Source organism: Zeus faber (assembly GCF_960531495.2).
Source record: "Zeus faber genome assembly, chromosome: 4".
NCBI lineage: Eukaryota > Metazoa > Chordata > Actinopteri > Zeiformes > Zeidae > Zeus > Zeus faber.
In genome coordinates this window covers 20,178,696-20,197,035 of record NC_137191.1, presented here as the reverse complement: position 1 = coordinate 20,197,035, position 18,340 = coordinate 20,178,696, and the positions used below count along the sequence as shown (strand labels likewise).

General features: G+C 40.6%; 1 protein-coding gene across 1 annotated transcript; it reads right to left on the bottom strand.

Annotated features, from left to right (window-relative positions):
• Window positions 1–1,718: 1,718 nt before the first annotated feature.
• Window positions 1,719–18,180, bottom strand: gucy1b1 (guanylate cyclase 1 soluble subunit beta 1). Its single transcript, XM_079999766.1, has 13 exons — window positions 18,062–18,180; window positions 17,629–17,702; window positions 16,377–16,477; window positions 15,558–15,676; window positions 15,264–15,461; window positions 13,614–13,844; window positions 13,252–13,368; window positions 12,805–12,938; window positions 8,557–8,754; window positions 5,887–6,124; window positions 4,416–4,556; window positions 3,343–3,497; window positions 1,719–3,111 (listed from the first exon to the last, which is right to left on the bottom strand). The coding sequence occupies exons 1-13, from the start codon at window positions 18,062–18,064 to the stop codon at window positions 2,979–2,981; spliced, it is 1,842 nt and encodes a 613-aa protein (XP_079855892.1). The 5' UTR covers window positions 18,065–18,180; the 3' UTR covers window positions 1,719–2,978.
• Between the last annotated feature and the right edge of the window lie 160 nt (window positions 18,181–18,340).

Below are 18,340 nucleotides of genomic sequence, written 5' to 3'. Positions count from 1 at the left end.
AAGGATCCGACATGAACCATCGGGGGTCGTTGCGCGCTACCGGTTCCGCGTCTGTGTAAGTTCGAACTGGACCGAGTCGACGAACGTCCGGCGTCTGCGAAATCTGACCCAGGTCGCGGCTCGAACGGCGTCACCGCTCGGATTTGCGCCAACGTGCACAACCTGGACCTCTCCTGCGTCATCGGAAGACCTCTCCACCCCTCGCCGTGGGCGTGTTATTACCCGGGCAGGCTGACGGGGGGGGGGGGGTCCCGACGGGGGATTTGAGGCCCCTCGTAAGATGTGACGTTGGGTTCCTCGACGTGAGAGGAGGAGACCCGCGCTGATCGTTGGCAGGTTCCACACCACGCGGTGCGGCCGGGCGGCGGCGCACGTCGGCTGCGGATTCGTCCCTATGTCGTTAAAGGGACGAATCGCAATAGTTGTAGGGATCTGACGAACAAGGATTTGGAGTCTTATGGACGCATTCAGGGCCAACAGAAGTTCGGCACCTGATTACTCCAGGGACGCGTTTATTAAGTCTTTATTTTCCACAACTTTAATTCACATGCCACTTTAAATGCACATATCTGTATATACATAGGCATATTCCTTCTAGCTATTCCATTTTATTTCAATTTATTTTTATTGTATTTTATTCTATATATTTTTTATCTTATTCTATAAGTATTCAACTTACTGTATTACGTTTTAGGAGTCAGTTAGTCGGTCTATTAGAAAGGAATTTTCTACTTTTTATTTTATTTTATTTTTTATTTTTTTCCTAGGACATATTGTGTGCTATCACCGGGTGCGTTGCATTACATTTCACTGCATATATGTATGGAAGTATGTATGTGTATGTGACAAATAAAAATCTTGAATCTTGAATCTTGAATCACATCAAGTGCCATGTTTAAGTGTAAGTCGCAGGTGTAGTGCTTGAGCTCTCCACCAGAGGGAACACTTTGCGCGGATAACCAGTTTTGGTTGGCCTCAACCCGGCGGTCATTTACAGAAGCTGCAGGACCTCAGAGAAGATGAGTGGAGCTCCACAGACACATGCACAAGAGATAAAGCTATTGCTGATAATCATTTTGATTTACAGTAAAAGTAGTAATGCATTGAGTAATGCATTAAGTTATGGTGTTAAGTTAGGTGGTATGGACGTGTGTGTGTGTTTATATATATAGATAGAATTGCGTCACATAGAATGGAAAAGAATGCCATATTTTAGGAATTAAGTGAATGGAAAATGTTTTATATATATATATATATATATATATATATATATATATATATACACACACACACACACTATATTTAGGAAGTTTCCTTTTCCCTCCAAAGGTGACAGACGCTTTGGATGTGCTGCAGCAATTGCTAAATCTATGTATGCGTACGAAATAAAAGGTGATATTACTGTTGTTCAACACATGCGTTAAAAATTCCCTCTAACTATAATATGAGTTTCCTGTTTCTGAATGGAGATTTAACATCTGTTGTTTTGGCTTTACTACTTGCCCCATCGGACTGCCTGTAGGCGTCTCAGGAGGAAAGCATCCAGCAAGCTTATGTTTAAACAGGCCCGGGTTGAAAAGCAGCGAACTATTATCCTTTAAATTCCACTGCAAAATCAAATTAAAGTGTAGAATTAAATCAATACGCGAGTGTCACAGTTAAGCCTGTGACCATTTCGGACCAAGAAAAGACAAAAGTGTACAACTAATGTGGCCTCTTTATTTATTTTGTCCCCACACAAAACCAGATATAAGCATTTCATTTCATTTCATTTCATTTCATTTCATTTCTTACACAGAAACACTGGAGGCACTTGGCACAGTTACAGTGACAGAGGGTGTGAGGGGGGAGTGAGGGAGTGCAGCATCTTCACAGCACCTTCCACACTTCATGTTGAACAACAAATACCAAATTAATACGATGGTATTAGTTTATGTACTATAATAATGCCACACATTGAATTTAACAAAATATATACTTTTCCTTTCAACAGTGTTTAGTGCTTTTTAAAGTACGTACAGTATAGGCTTATATCGATTACCACATGAGTGTCAATAAATAAATATATAGTTAATATGTCAATAACGATCAGCAGTACTCAACATATGAATGGATACAGACAAAGGTGTGACTGGAGATAATACAACAAAGAACAAATGCTCATAACTTAAGAGTTAATTTATAGTGGTTTCACTCAGATAAATATGCAGTCAAGAATATTCATATAAATATTTATATTTATCCATATATCTTTGAAGTGTACATCAGAAAATGCTAACTAAACTAAAAACCCGAAAGCAGATTCATTTCTAACACACTGAGTGGTTTGAGAATCTTTGCTCTTAATGACAGTGTTTAGTTTGCAATGAAAAGAAAACCTGTTTCACATCTAAGAGATCTATACAGAACAAAGCAAGTTAGACAAAACCAAAAATGTGTATAAATGGCCGGCATCAATGGTATATAAGCAGACTAACTTTCATTCCAAACAGCCGTAGGTTTAGACTTAAACGCTGGTGTTGATTCCGTGCTTTTCAAGACGATAAATAATGAATAGTTAGTTAGTTAACACTTTCATTGCCATTTCCTCTCTGCAGCGCTTGCACATCTTTGTTCTAAGGCTGTGAAGACAACCGTCGAGCATGTTTAGAGTAAGCGTGCATGGCACCCAAAATCATTTTGGAGGCCGAGGAATGTTGTGCCTGGGTGTCAAGTGTATATTTTGAGAAAAACTAAATCCGCACTAATTTCAAAGCTTTAGTGTCCAGCTTTGAGTACCATTACTGAATCATTACATTTCCATAAAGATACAATGAAAGAATATTCATCTGTGAGCATTAAACTCAACCTTCACTTGGGGGACATCATTGCCTGTGTATCTATTTAAATTGAAATACTCAGTGACTGACATTTCATCAAGTGTTGTGAGGACAATGGGAATACCATTGACGGCGTTTTCTTGGGAGCGTTCAATGCCTTCAAGCATCCTTGTCCGCGTTCCTCCTCGACAGGAACCAAACCTTCATGGGTTCCTTCTTCCCCTTCATGGTGACGGGTCCGCGGTACTCCAGGTGGAACTGGGGGTCGGCGTTTTCGGCAGACTGCAGACACCTGGAACAGAGGGACACCAGCTTGACTCACGTTGACGCAAAACCAGGATTTATTATGAGGACACACCGGGGAGACGCCACGCCCACATTGATGTTTTTATGAATTCACCTCGCTCCTTCGTGGCATTTTATCAACAAATGACGGTCCAGTCCTTCCTAAATCCAACCTAGTTCCCCTCACTCAACAGAAAATACACTCAAAATGGAACACGCAGATAGGTCTGACCCTGACCGATAAGTGTATTCCGAGACATTTATTTTTCCCTTCACGCCGGTGGTTTCCGTGCGGCTCGTGAGGTTGACGGTGTTCCCAAAGAGGCAGTAGCGCGGCATGCGCTGCCCGATGACCCCGGTCACCACCTCCCCGGTGTGGATCCCGATGGTGATCTGGAAGAGGAAGAGGAGCGGTTGGCACCAAGGATCACGGTCACGCTATTCACTTGACTTGGGTTTGTTTTATTCCGTACTTAACAATTTTATGAACGTTCCAAAACGTTAAGCTGTGCCTCAAGCACGCTTCACACCGAACACCACGAACGGGGAGAACGAACCGGAAGTCCGTTCATTCCTACGGTGAATATATATCTGCTCTCAAGGCTCTGGGAGGCGTTGAAATTATTTCAAGTAAGTCATCCAGCTCAATGTTGTGCGTTCGGCGTGACATTTCTTCAGCTTGTTATTTAAATGTTCCTGAACAAAAATGCGGGCGGTTGTGACAACCGGCCTTGCCAGAAATAAGTTAAGAGACAAAATTAGAAATCACGGTTTGAACTTGAAATCACTTGATTGCACGGCGCAGTCATAAAAATGTAATATTTCCTTTCCTTTCCTTCCAGGCTGAAGGTCCGGGCACTCAAACGCTCATTGTGTTCGCAGCGCGAGCAAAGTGTTTGGGACGAATGTAACGCGGGGCCTATTTTTAGCTGCAGGGACGGTGCAGTGATTTCGGGTCGTCTCTGCTGCCAAAGCGCCGCGTCACCGATGAGCACGCTTTTGTTAACCAGACGTGCTTTTCCAAAGTCGAGTCTTAAACAATCGCTGGTACAATAACAAACTCAGCTGGTCGCTTAAACAAAAAAAGTCTGCTGTTCTACATCAAACTTATTGTTCCTTGTTATGACGGAAGGAAAAATAAACGCTCGGCCGCGAAGACGCGGAAAGCCGAGCTTGTATAAAGATCCTTCTGACGTCTGACATTTTTGACGACGCGTAACTTCTCCCTTGCTTTTTTTTTGGTCCGCTCCGTCGAAATAAACACAACGTTTGAACGTGCAAGGGCCTGACGACATGATGACACATTTATACCTGCACGGGTTCGTCGTCCACCTTCACCTGCCCGGCGATCTCCATCATATCCAGCGCCAGGTGGCAGATGGACTGGGCGTGGTGCGTGCACGGCTCAGGGAGGCCGCTCACCGTCATGTACTTGTCGCCCACCGTTTCGACCTGGGGAAGGAGGAACCTTTTGTTATTTTGTTGATTCAGGGATTTTCAAACTGGAGGACGGGAGGTGTGCTTCCGAGCGGTTCAGGGAGCCGCTGCAGAGGGCGGCTAGCTTGACGATAAAAAATCAGTGCATTGAATTGAAAAATAAAGAAAACATTGTGTTCATCAATATTTAAAATATTAAATGTGTAGTTCATCATTTTACAAACATCTTTCCTGATCCCCAAAAGTGTAAAGCTAAATCGACCCAGTTCTAAGTTCATTTATTATGGTAATACTGAGATAAGTTATTAATAGATAAGAAATTCAGTCTAAAAAGGACACATGTGATAGCCTCTGTTCTGTTGGCGAGGGGCCCCTGGAGAGAGGACGGCAGTGTGTTTTGGGGACCTTTGGCATACAGTAAGTGATGTCATTGCTCCCATTAGGTGATGGAAAAAAAAAAAAAAAAAAAAAGCCCAGTGTGCTTTGTTTTACTTTTGGCTCATCCATAATCACCGAGCCCCATTGTGTGACAATGGCGGAGTTTTTTTTTTTTTTTTACTTGTAGTATGGCCAGTTATGTTGAAACATTCAGAGATAAACACTTAAACACTTACATCAGCTTTAAGGCATTTAGTGCCTCTCTTAACTAAGACACAGGGACCACCTAGTTGTCGGGCTCCTAGAGTAAATATTACTTATTTTGGTGACCCAATGCCTGAAACCCATCCCCTGGAAGTGGTGAGCTCTGTTTAACTTCTTAAAGTGCATTCTTGTCTGAAAGCCTGGAGTGTAAATCTGCTGCGGCAGGGACTATAAAATGGCGTTGTCCGGCTGTAAAAGTACACTTTGTTTAAACGTTAGTACAACTTTTCTTTTGATGAACCACCGCTGTCAAACCATGTTAAAACTCCCCCAACGTTCATTCAAGCGTCGGAGCATGCACGTTATCAAATTACATAATAATGCTCTCTCTCCGCAAAGCCACAATTTGTTTGGAAGTTAGTGCTTAGGAGTTTTCTTTTTGATCTTTTGAATGGAGGGGAGGGGAGATGCAGAGTCCACGCAAGCATATCATCCTTTGTGTGCTCAGATGACATAATAATATTATCTGAAATGAGGGTTGGAGGGCTGATGGAGCGGGAGAGCAGAAAACTTCCATGGACTCAAATTCTCTTTAAATGCTATTTATTTACGAGTTTTATTTTGTAAATTTCTTTATTATTTATTTGTTAATTTGAGGGTCATTTTCATCACTATCGCTATGTTGTCATAAGAGTGTTTCATAATGACTCATATTTTATCATCCACAAAATAATATACAAATTAAACATTATCGCCCTCCAACCTTGTACACGTAGGGGTTCTTGCGAGAGTCTGTGAGGATGTCGAAGCGCGTGTACACGTCGTTGAGCAGGTTGACGATCTTGATGGCGCCCTCGGCTGAGGCGTGTTTGCTGCAGAAGGCATTGAATCCCACGATGCCACTGAACAGAATGGTCACGTTGTCGTAGCGCTTGGCCGGCACCGGCCGCTTGTGTCGCAGCTCGTTGGCGACCGACGGAGGCAGGACGGAATAGAGCAGCCTAAAAACACACGCAAGAAATGAGAGAAATAGCCGACGAGGCCGCCCTCAACGTCCAACCATCTTTATTTCACTTCGGATGTAGCTTTCAGATGGCACTTTAGATGAACCTCGCCCACCAACTTTTGGCAAATTGCTTATGCAAGCTGTTCTAATATTGGGAGGGTGGCGTTTCCATGGCAACTGTTAAGATAATGGCTGCCTGTCAAAACCCAATTATTTTAAATCCTGCATTAGATTTTGTAGGGGGGTAAATGATACGGATACATTACAATATATAGAGTGACTTTGATTGTTTATTGTTTAATTTTCGGTTTCTTTTTTATTGTTTATCATTTATCATGAGATTTATTTTATTTTTATTGTTTATTTGTAGGGTTATTGTATATTGCCACTTTTTCTATTTTGAGTTAATTTTAATTATTTTAATACAATTATATTTTTGAATGTATAATTCATATTTTTAACATTTTACAAAAGAATACATATTTTTATAAAATAAAATATTTTTCAAAAAGATTATATATTTTTTTCTATTATTTTATTACGTATTATTATTTATTATTTATCTATAAGTATCCATCTATCTTTTAATCAATCAATCTTCCAATCTATCTTTCTCTTTCTTTCTTTCTATCTATCTTTCTCTCTATCTATCTATCTATCTATCTATCTATCTATCTATCTATCTATCTATCTATCTATCTATCTATCTATCTATGTTGCTGCTAACACATTTGCAGATACAGATACACAGATATTTTGCTACGAAGATACCGAGGATTTACAAATCCAGCCCGTCCTACAGACGTGTGAAAACCCAGCCGTAGCATCTTTTCTCTCGGTCTCAGCGAGTTACAAAAGTGCAGCAAAGCATCATTGTAGTCGAGGGTAAAAATACACCCGCACTTTTTATCAGAGATCAGACAGTTTTAAAACGTTTGAAAAACAAAGGGAGGAAAAAAAAAAAACCAACGCAACAGTGCAATGGTGCTCTAACAGATTTAGAGTGGAGCCCTGAATTCTAATCAATCTTCTGAGCCTAAGTTGTCTCCTGAGGCCGCTCTCAGACTGAAGCACGCAAAGAGGAATATTAATGTCGTCCAATGGCAGCGAGATGTGTCTCTTCCTGTAAGGAGATAGGACCGCTACGGAAGACGCAATAAAAAGCTTGTTCCGCCTCCATGTTCCACTGTGGATCTAGTGATGTTCCCTGTTAAAATGACGCAGCGCTGGGGCTACACAATCAAACTGAAAGAGCCGCCGCATTAAACAAACTTCGAGAATAAGTGAAAACAAATGTCTTCTTAAAGTCGGACAAAATAGCTTGAATGGGTTCATCATGAGGCCTTGAAACAACAGTATCGATAGAACAATAGTAAATACCAGGTCTGTTACAGGATTTTCATGTTTTTCGAGTTTCCCCTAATGAAAAATAAAAACATATCCGAGCTTCCTTTCCATTCAAATATGATGTTCTTCAACAATCAATCAAGCAACTATTTTATATTTATCCTAACATAATGGTAATCCTGTTATTCTTGTAGCCTCTGCTGTTTTTACACATTACTTACAAATAATACCTGATTATAATTAAATGACCCAATTAATTCATATCATTACATGTTTTTGCCAACTTTATGGAAAAGCTTGACAATTTTGTTTTACTTGGTTGTCAACATTCACATATTTAACTATAACTATAACTTTAACTATTTAATTTCTTTATTAGTACAGGTAGCAAAGACTGGATGTTGTGCAAGGATAACGTACACATTTTGATATTATTAAACATGTATCAAATTGAGAAGTGACAGTCAGGATGAGGAATGTTTATAAGAGGATTCAGCAAATATATGAATCAGCAAATTATATATACCATTTTTAAGACTTTATTTAATGGCAGTTTTAGTTAGATTTAAACCCAATATTGTATGACATAAAATATATAAGAATTCTATATCCAGTGAATATTTACGATCATGTTTTCTGGAGCCGTAGCTTGTTTCATGTTCAATAGGGCGCAAAGAAAGTTCCAGATTCTACTTCCCATTCTCGACCAAAATGCATTCAAACATTGTATAGTGGTGTCCTATTTTCCAAAGGCAAGAAGAACATTCCCTATAATATGTCCCTACATCTACGTCTATGTCTACATGTAAGCAAATTTTTGTTTTTATTATTAGATGCAAAGAATCAAACACTATTAAAACTTGAATTAGACTTTACAATTTAATATGATACATTTATTTCTGCTGATATTTCTGAATGCTTAATAGGATTTCAGATTTTCCAATGGCCCCTCGGACATCCTTTGTATAGGAATTCTAATTTGCAATCCCCTCGCAGAATCGGTGATAAATCAATATACATTTATACTCTGGTTGCAAGGTAGAATAATCACATTACCAACAACAAAAACAACAGTCTCACCTGTCCGTTTTCTTCTTCTCATCCTCGAGGGCTCGCAGGGTGTGCTGCAGGCGGTCGGTCAGGATCTCCAGCTCCTGGGTCAGTTTGTACTCCTCTCGGAACTGCTCGCCCAGCAGCACAAGGTCCCGCGTGGCGTCGTGCAGCGGGATGTCGCTCAGGTACAGGCCTCTCCGAGTCAGATCATCCAGGTTCATCACGCTGGATTGAAAGAGCAGTATGGGACAATGTGATGCATGCAAAACTTCTGCTCGATATGTGAACATGTAGTATCTCTTTTTTTTTTTTACATTTCTAGCATGCTAGAGGAATAAATGGTGTATATTGTAAAGTAGACGCTACAGAGTGGTGACATTGTTCCGTCATCCATTTAAAAAAAGCCTTTTTTAGAAGATATTCATACTGTTGCGTTCTCTTTTCATTCCCAAATTTCTCATCAAAATTTGATACTCACTGTTGAAATACCATCTTCAAAGTACTACCTTTTTATAAAAATGTTTGCCAAATTCATTAGGTTTATGAACTAAACACATCAAAATGTACAAAAAGCTCATCAGACATGTAGCAATATTGTATGCAGAGACAATACATTAACAATGAGCTTCTGATTAGGGAATAAACATTAAGAGAAATGTGGGTGGCAGCTGATAAAACAACTCATGTTTTGTCACCTTTATCCTTCCTCCTTCCTTTATCTCTAATGATCTTGTAAATTGACAGCAAGTGTGAACATCATCCCTCCTTTCTCCTTGTCCAGCCAACCATTTCAGATTAGAAACGTAGCTGTAGTTTTTGCAGTGAAACAAATTCAGACTGCCTAGTGAGCACACCAGGCTATTTCTTAGCTTCTAATTCGTCCATCATTAAACCTCTGGCAGTGACCTGTACGTCACAAGTGGCCTCACCAGAGGCCATGATGGACCATGATGGACATGGACCATGATGCACCGAGCCTTGAGCGAGGCAGAAAGTGTCCTGCCCTGATGCAGAAAAGGCCTCAGCTGCTGTTCAAGCGGACCTGGTTGGGAAACCACAAACCCTGGAGGTGAATGGAGGTACCCAACGAGAGCAGCTGCATGGAGTGTGTCCCTCAGGACAGAAGGAGGGGACGTTGAGAATGTTACGCCACATCCAACGCTCCATCGCCCTCCGTAAGATGATTCCAGCTGACATTGATCACTATCGTTGAAGTCTTGGTGGTGGCCAGAAAGTGAGTGGGCATTTAGTCTCCAAAGTCTGCTCACATTGAAGGATATTTTTTGGAGAATTTGTGATGATGCAATGATATTTCCCTGTAAACTACTCATCCACCGGCCTATTTGAATTGAGTAACCCTCAACAGGAGTGACTTTGACAGAAGGACCTTGAAAAAAATTATCTACTAAGGCCAAAGACACCAATTTAACTATTATCACTCTTAATGACTCTAATCTTGGACTCAACGATACATGTAGTTCCCTGGGCACAAGTGTGCACATGACTGTAGGGAACATGAGAAAGAAATGCGTTCCACGCAGGAGATGAAAGTAATGACGAGTCTGACAGAAGCCGATGTAGCTCTATTGTTCTCGACTCTGAAGGGTCTATGCAGTTTGATGTGTGCTTCACATGAATGAGCTTTCCCACTCTGATACATATTTCATGTCTGTGTGGCTTCTTTCTTCAGATCACTCGACTTGAAGTGTTCCTTTGCAGTTTCCCTTGTGTCCACGGTCCAAGACGAAGTACTATCTATCTCCACGCTGCATAGGCGACACTAATAAGTGTATTTCATCGCCTTAGGAGGCGAGCGTTGTGTCCCCATACAATTGACATAATCATCAAAAGTGGGGGCCGGGTGGCAGAATTTGCAGTGGGTGGGTGCCGAGGATGAATTCCCACAGCTCGGCAGACAATAGAGTAAAGAGGTCAAGAGGTTCTGAAGCATTACCAGCTATTAGAGATCATTCTTCTTTTTCCGTTCGCCCTTTTCCAAGCCAGCCAGTGCCATGGCTGACCTGAGCCCGAGGGCTGCCTTAGATCCAGTCCAGAAAGAGGAGTCACGGCAGGTGGAGGCTCCGTGCCAAGCCTTCGTTAAATTCAAGTGAGTCACAAAAGGCCAGATTTTGGAGAATGATTTCCTTTCTGGTCTTCCGAGGGGAAGGGGCAGAGATGGCTGGAGTTTGACAACCAGGGAGAGGTTATAATTGTCTGCATTATATAAATACTGTGACTGCTCTATTCATTACTAACAGTGAGTTTCCGTCCCCATAACACACTCACAGAACACCAAATCCATGTAAATATTGATGCAGATGGTCTTTATATAGAGTCCTTTTAGATATAGATAAATAATACACCTCCAGATGAACAGCAAATATCCTTCAGCCCACTTGTTAGCAAAGCACCGATCCAACTTTTTCAGTCCCGATACCAATATCTGGGCTGTATGTATCGGCCGATCCAAATATCGATCCAACAACCATGTTAATAAGCTGTATTCCTCACTGTGAGGAAGAGACTGGGAATGATTATTTTAGGTGTAAGGTAACATCAGGCTTGACTTCAACATTTCTTGCCTCATTTTGTAAAACAAAATGTAACTGTGGCGAACCAAGGGGACAAGGTCAAGTCGTCCGATGCCAAACCCAGGAAATAATATATGTTTTGTTGTCCCCGCAGTGAGGATCGGTGTGCTTGTGGGACATGTTTGACCGGGCGAATGATCCAGATAAGTAAGCCGCCGGACACGACACGACACGGCGGGAGCTCACTAAAGCGCTGAAGCGCACGGACTATTTACATATTGACCTGCAAGCCCATGATTTAACATTTTGGCCTACGAGCCACCTTGTTTTGAAAAGTTTGAAACCTGTTTGGAAGACTGAGATTAAATACACGCCATCCGGCGCTGTTTCGCCTCCGCCTGCCTCCTCTTCCTCATTCGCTGGCCCTGTGCCAGAACACACCTCCACCGTAACAAATAAATACATGTATATACTGTACATTTGCTGGATTGTTATATATGGTTAAAATAATAAATATATCGTGCACCAGCAACATTGTAAAAAATCTTCAGAATTAACAGGAATTACAATTCCAAGGTAAACCTTTTAATGCAGCAACAATTAAAATTATTATATTAGTTATTATAGTTATTATATTGGAATTAAAATTCTAGTATAAAACTACAACTGTATCAAATGAGAACAGAATTTAAACATTAAATCACAATTATATCACAAACTACTGCAAACAAACTTAATAAATTAAATCACAATTCACCCAAGAAATATAAACAAGTCACTTGGTAAAAACAAAACATTTAAAATAAAGAGGAATCAAAACTCTTCTGTAAACGTTTAGTGCAAATAGGAATTTAAATAACACTGTAAAATAAAATAGCAGCTGATGAGACTGACTCGGGGGTAAGAGAGTGACTGTCCCTGTTACACACAGGGTTGCGCTAGAGTGTGAGGAAGCAAACACTGGCGCGGCTTTACGGAAAAAAAATGGTTATGTATTTTAACACAACATCAAACTACATTGATACAAACAGCACTGTCTCCTCTTACATCCCGTTTGAAAATATATCGATATACCATAAAAAAAAAAAATACAATTGAATTAAATATATCGGCCCCATTGTCCCCGATACCTGATCCAGCTATTTGAATCAGTATCCGAGCATCCCTACTCCTTGTCCACCATTACAACCCTGACAATAATTTGTTACAGTGACATTTGGATTAATTATGTTATTCCCAATTGACAGTAACCTTTTGTGTCAGCGGTGGACTGTCTTCTAAAAAGTCAGACACCTTGCAGAGGAGAGTTCACTTGCACCTTCTTCCGTCCTCTGCGATTACCCACATGGGCCAAAAGAGATAGTAAAATAGAAGCACTTGTTCAATGTGGTCCAACCTGAATATTTGTTCAATACTTAGGCTGTAATTAGTTCAGTATAATCAGAAGCAAATGATAAAATGACCATTGTCATTCTTGCACTTTCTTACTGCCCTCTTCACATTTCTGTGCATACATCAGTAACTCAATAAGGTTAAAGTTTTATTAGGTGTGTTTTACAAACCCTGAAGTGCATTAACTCACTCTGGGCTTGTTGTGAAACTGAACTGGGTCTTGGGAAGGAATGCCCAGTTGGCGTGCGGACGGGTGAGGGGTTAATAATGAAGTACACAGAGATCAGAACAACAGGGAAATGCACAGTCTCTGTGTTTCTTTCCTTGCACAGAAAGGCGGTGTTTGACTCACCTGGGCGAGCAGAGGAAGAGAATATTCTCGGCCTCGGGCAAGTAAATCATCTGTCCCTTCAAGCGGAGGCAGCTGATCTCCACACCAGTCAACTCGTCCTCATTCTCCAACGTCTCCACATTCAGCAGACCCTCCTGCTTGGGATGACATCACTCTTGGTAATTTACAGTCTATATCCTTCTATAAACCTTTTGAAAGAGATTATATTAACAACAGTTATTTGTATGACAATTAATCATTGTTACATTATTGTGACAGCTATTGTGATATTTTTGTATCTCTTCATTATCTTTTTGGGGTTATAACTTGCTCCAAACTGTTTTGTTAAGTACAAAAAAAAAAAAAAAAAAAAAAAAGATCTGGCCAATCCATTTAGTTCAAATAAATACATTTGATTGTGTTTTCATTGGTAATAATACCAACCTGACATCATGTTGGCACACCCACCTTGCTCCGCAGGACAAAGACGGTGTTGATGTGTGAGAGGATGCCATGGAAACTGAAGTCAATGTGTGGACGCACCAAGGAGAAGACCGAGGGCAGATTACACGTGCCAGGCTGAAGCTGGGGGGGGGGGGGCGACACATACACGCACACAAAGTTAGTTGACAATGTAAATTGTAAACAGGGATTGAACATCATCTATAAAATTGCTTCCCTTAATTAAGTATTCCTATGGCCGCTACAGCACAGTCATCTAGTCACATTCAGCCAAATCCAGCTTCCATTGGACACCCGCCATGATGACAAAGTGTTCAGTTTGGCTAAATATAAACCCGGACGAGCTGATAATGTGAATCCACACCCACCTGGGGCAGCACACGGTATATGGCGTTCCCACACTGGGTGAGCACCAGGTCCTTGTCGAACATCAGGTGGAAAGGGAAGGACTTGCAGAAGGTGTAAGGGCTGATCCGCGTCTCCTGGGTGCCGTTCTCTTCAAATCCGTCCAGGTCCTCGTAGAACGCCTCCTCCTCCGAGTCCTTCTCCTCGATCAGGAACTTGATGTGGTCGCACTCCTCGCTTTTCTGCTGGACCACCTGGGCGGAAACAGTACCCAAAGTTGAAAATCTCTGCTCTAGGGAACTGTGAAGATTGATCGTCATCACAGTGAAACAAGGTAGAATTGGTCAAATTTATCGGCTAAGGCCTTAATACACATCTTTCAATGACTGACCATGGTCATTTCGTTTGGTGAAAATCACCCCCATTAAGGACCATTCATTTAAACTGTTAATGATTTGTTCTCAAGAGAAAACTTCGTTGTAATCATTAATTGTCAACATATACAAAAAATAGACGTAATACCAGGATTGTGGGAGTTGTGGGGAAACACAAGAGTTGCACTCTTGTGTTTTTTCAACTGGACATTGTTTGTTCAACATTACACACGTGCAATTCTTATTAATAACAATAGGGCTGAAATAGCATCACACAGCGCATAAATACATCCATTGCTATATAACAGCGATTTGGCAAATGTTTCTAAATAGAGGTCAGAAGAGTCCATGTGGTAGTTTCTTCAGCAAGGAAACGGGCTTTGGGCGAACTGAAGCGAGGCGGCTGTCTCCGCATGCTGTTGCTGAGGCAACAGTGGCTAACATTTACACAGATTGGGTGGCACATTTACAGAGTCTTTCATTTTTTTGGTCCTTTCATTACGCAAGGAATTTATAAGAATCACTGTCGCCGTGCCTCGACACAGTAATTTGTCAAGAAATGGAAAACACAAACTGGGGTTGTCCAGATAATGTGGACGTCTGCGCTGAATGCCCAGAGGCTCGCTGTAACAAAATTCATTATCACCACAAACAAACGCTGTGACGTGTGGAGCCAAGTCTCCCCTGAAGGATGTGTGAAGAAGAGCTTATTGTGGCTTTTCAAACGACCTTTTTGGCTGGTGTCTCTGGTGTCTCACTGTTTTCACCACATGACTCTATTGGATGTTCGTTCCCTCTTTTTTTGTCTTTTAACAACAGAATGCTACTTCTAGCACAAATAATGGTCGAGATTATTTCTCTAACTGTGACGTCACTTTACAAATTATAGCACCAATAACAAATAGTCTGATATAGCCATAACCAAGCATAACTGCCAAGGTATAAGTGTGATTGACCTTTTAATGAATGATGATGAATGATCTTGTACAGATAGTCATCCAAAGACATTGACCTTTTACTCAAAGTCTTAAAATAACCCTTCAATCACAGTGATTACTAAAATAGACTGGTCTTTCATCTCAACTGGACTTTTTGATGTTTTCATGAATACACACAAAAATCAACGGACACGTTGATCACAGCCTTTGATGACCGCCCTTTACAGCCTTAAAAACCTCAGTAAAAGCTAATTAGGAGTACATTTTAAAAATTCATGGCGTCTGTCACCCAAGTAATGAGAAGCCAGAATTAATGGAACGCTAACGTTTGTGGTTTGCCGACACCAAAAGCAAAACAGACCTTCATCTCGATTTCTGTCCCGTGTATCTGCTGGGCCACAGTCTTGATGATGCCGATCACAATGTCCTGTAGGCCTTCCCTCTCCGAGTAGTAGTGCAGGATAAGGTTGTTCCCCTTCTCAGCGTCCGTGCAGCGGAAGGAGGGAGCGCGCATGCCGGGGTAGATGGTACCCAGGTGGTCATGCAGTGCGTCCAGGTTCTGAAACAAGAGTTGAAAGTTTAAGATACAACACTTGAGAACAGTTTTTTCCATTTTGGATGCAAAAAAAACAATAATGACCATTTATAGACTTACCTGTAGGAATTCACGGACGTTGGACCCCAAAACCCGCAGGATGGTGTCGTATCCAGACTCCTGGCAAAACTCAAAAAACATCTTGCCAAACATCTGCAAAATGTCTCCTGCATTGATCTCTGAAATACAAGAATGATCCATTTTATGAATTAATAAGTTAAGGTAAGATATCACTTAGATAGATAGATAGATAGATAGATAGATAGATAGATAGATAGATAGATAGATAGATAGATAGATAGATAGATAGATAGATAGATAGATAGATAGATAGATAGATAGATAGATAGATAGATAGATATTAAAAGTCAATATGTAAATATATGGAAAAAATTGAAAATATATATACAATAAACCTAACAGTTAACCGTACACACTAGAAATATGGCAATATACAATAAACCTAATGATAAATAACAAATAACCTAAAATAACAGAAAAACAATAAAACAATAAATAAAAGATAAAATAATACAATAACTTCTGAAATAAATAGTGAACCAGAATGATGAACATAACATATAAATGGTCATGTACAATAAACCTGACATTAAATATAAGCTTTAAAACAGTAAACAATAAATTGTTGGCGATAAGCCTGTAAACCAAAAATTTCACAGTAAACCTACACTATTGCATTTTATAATACCTGGAGGGGGGGGATTCAGACGTTAATAACGAAAAAATAAGAAAAATAAAGAGGGACTTGATGTATTTAAATATGAAAGTATTCATGTGACATCATGGTGATACTGGCCCCATGTGATGCGGCGCAAACTCTCCATGTATTCAATGAGGAAACATGATGACGACACTCACTGAGAACTTTACTGGCAGCGGCAACCAGGTCGTAGGTTTTGGTGTCGTCGTATATGATCCTAACAAGGAACTGACCCTCCACATCCAGCTGGGCTTCTCTCCTGGAAGAGAGGGGAGATGTCGGCTTTGACACTTCACACTGAATCTTTATCCAAATCGCATTTAACCTCAGTGTCACTGCCATAAAACGCTGGGGCAGACTGGAGGTTGCTGGCTCTGACTCCAGTGCAGTTGACACTAGTGTTTATAATCCATATTGCAGAACCAACACAACAGCCAGCACACCGTTTACAATTTGTAAAACAATTAAATCCCCCCGGGTAAAAGAAAAAAAGGCAACTTGAATCCCGGCCCTTGTTGAAATGTACACACACTGAGCTATAAATCTGTCACTGATTCCTCAGTAGAAGCTTTCTTAACTTGGTCTATATTCAGATTTTTAGACATTTCACAAAACGTATAAGTAGCCCCTTGGAAAAACAAATGGTGATTACTGTGATGAATAGAGAAAAACAAAACTGATTTGCTAAATAGTAGCCATGTTATTAAGACAGCCAACAGCTGAACAAACATTCCAAGTAACGAAAATAGTGCAGGGAAAAAGAAGGAGTTGGAATTGTCCAGAAGGCAAACAAATTGACTACGTTTTGTCATTTCTTTATTTTTATAATGGTGATTATTTTTACTAATTTCAACAGGCTACATTGACAGCAATCTTTAGTAATTCTTTTTTGTTAGGTCAGGTCTTGGACAGTTCAGGTTACAGATGAAAAATAAACTTGGACCGGGCCAAATATTTTAGCATAGTGGGGAAAAGAAAACAGTATGTTAACATTTGAGTAAAAAACAAGTATGTGACCATGAAGAATGTGGCTCCATGGCCTATGAGATTCATATCCAGATAGTGTACAGCTATCAAAAAGTTAAATTTAATACTTTTTGCAGACCGCTTTCAGACCAATTTTGAGACTTATAGTGCAGGTACGTACTGTATATTTGGTAGTGTGCAAAGGTCAGAATTAGGTAGAAACAGAGTGTGAACTTGATGTTTCTATAAACTGTTATTATAACACTCCTTTAGGTCGGATAGCAAGGTAGAACTATTGAAGGGCCTGTGGACACCTGGTTCATAAAAGATAATAATAATAATTCAGAAGTGAATTTGGCATTGGGCCTGTGCTCTGTTTCCCTGTTGACCACAGTGTCCTCTATAAAGAGAAGTATGTAGGGGGGGACAGATTCCCAAACTCACTTGATGTCTTCCCACACATCTGGACCATAGTTTCTCAAAACAAGGAGCTCCAAGGCGTGGTTCACGAAACCATACTGAAAACAACAGCAAACATTAGTACTGTACGTACACATGGACAGTACGCCATTATATCATATACAGTATCATCCATTATGTATGATATTATTGCTATTGCTAGGTGCGTCAGTATACATTGTATAACGAATTATACAGAAAAAACGCTCAAAAAAAAAGTCTCAATCGAAACCACAGACAGACATAGTTTATTCAACAATTAATTAATAGCGTAAAGCTATCAGCAAAAAAAAAAAAAAAAAAAAAAAAAAAAAAAGGTTTTTTTTAAGCTAATAGGCAAAACGCAAACATACTAAAGTGACAGACTAAACAACCTTAATGACGTATGATGAATGGTGTAAAACACGAACGCACGTACCATGTTGACAACGGCTCGTCGAAATCTTTGATTCTTGTTAAATTGTAGTAGTTTGTGGGAAATCCTTCATCGCCTGACGGCGCCGCTTGCGAGCCGCGGAGCGTCCATTCCCCCTCTCCTCGGTCCGGTCCCCGACAGGGATGCCGGCCAATAAGAGGCCGAGAAATGGTGACGCGCGGTAAAGGTGACCAATCACAGCGCGGCAGCGGGTTTCTATGGGGTTCGCCCGCATGGAACAGAAAGTGATGTTGTCAACCTTTATGAAACGCAGTTTATACC

What these genes read in the sequence shown, in the direction of transcription:
- gucy1b1 (XM_079999766.1), bottom strand. An exon ending in GATGTGTGGGAAGACATCAA is followed by an intron (nt 16,478 to 17,628) that starts GTGAGTTTGGGA and finishes CCTCTCTTCCAG; the next exon opens with GAGAGAAGCCCAGCTGGATG. An exon ending in CGCTGCCAGTAAAGTTCTCA is followed by an intron (nt 15,677 to 16,376) that starts GTGAGTGTCGTC and finishes CTTGTATTTCAG; the next exon opens with AGATCAATGCAGGAGACATT.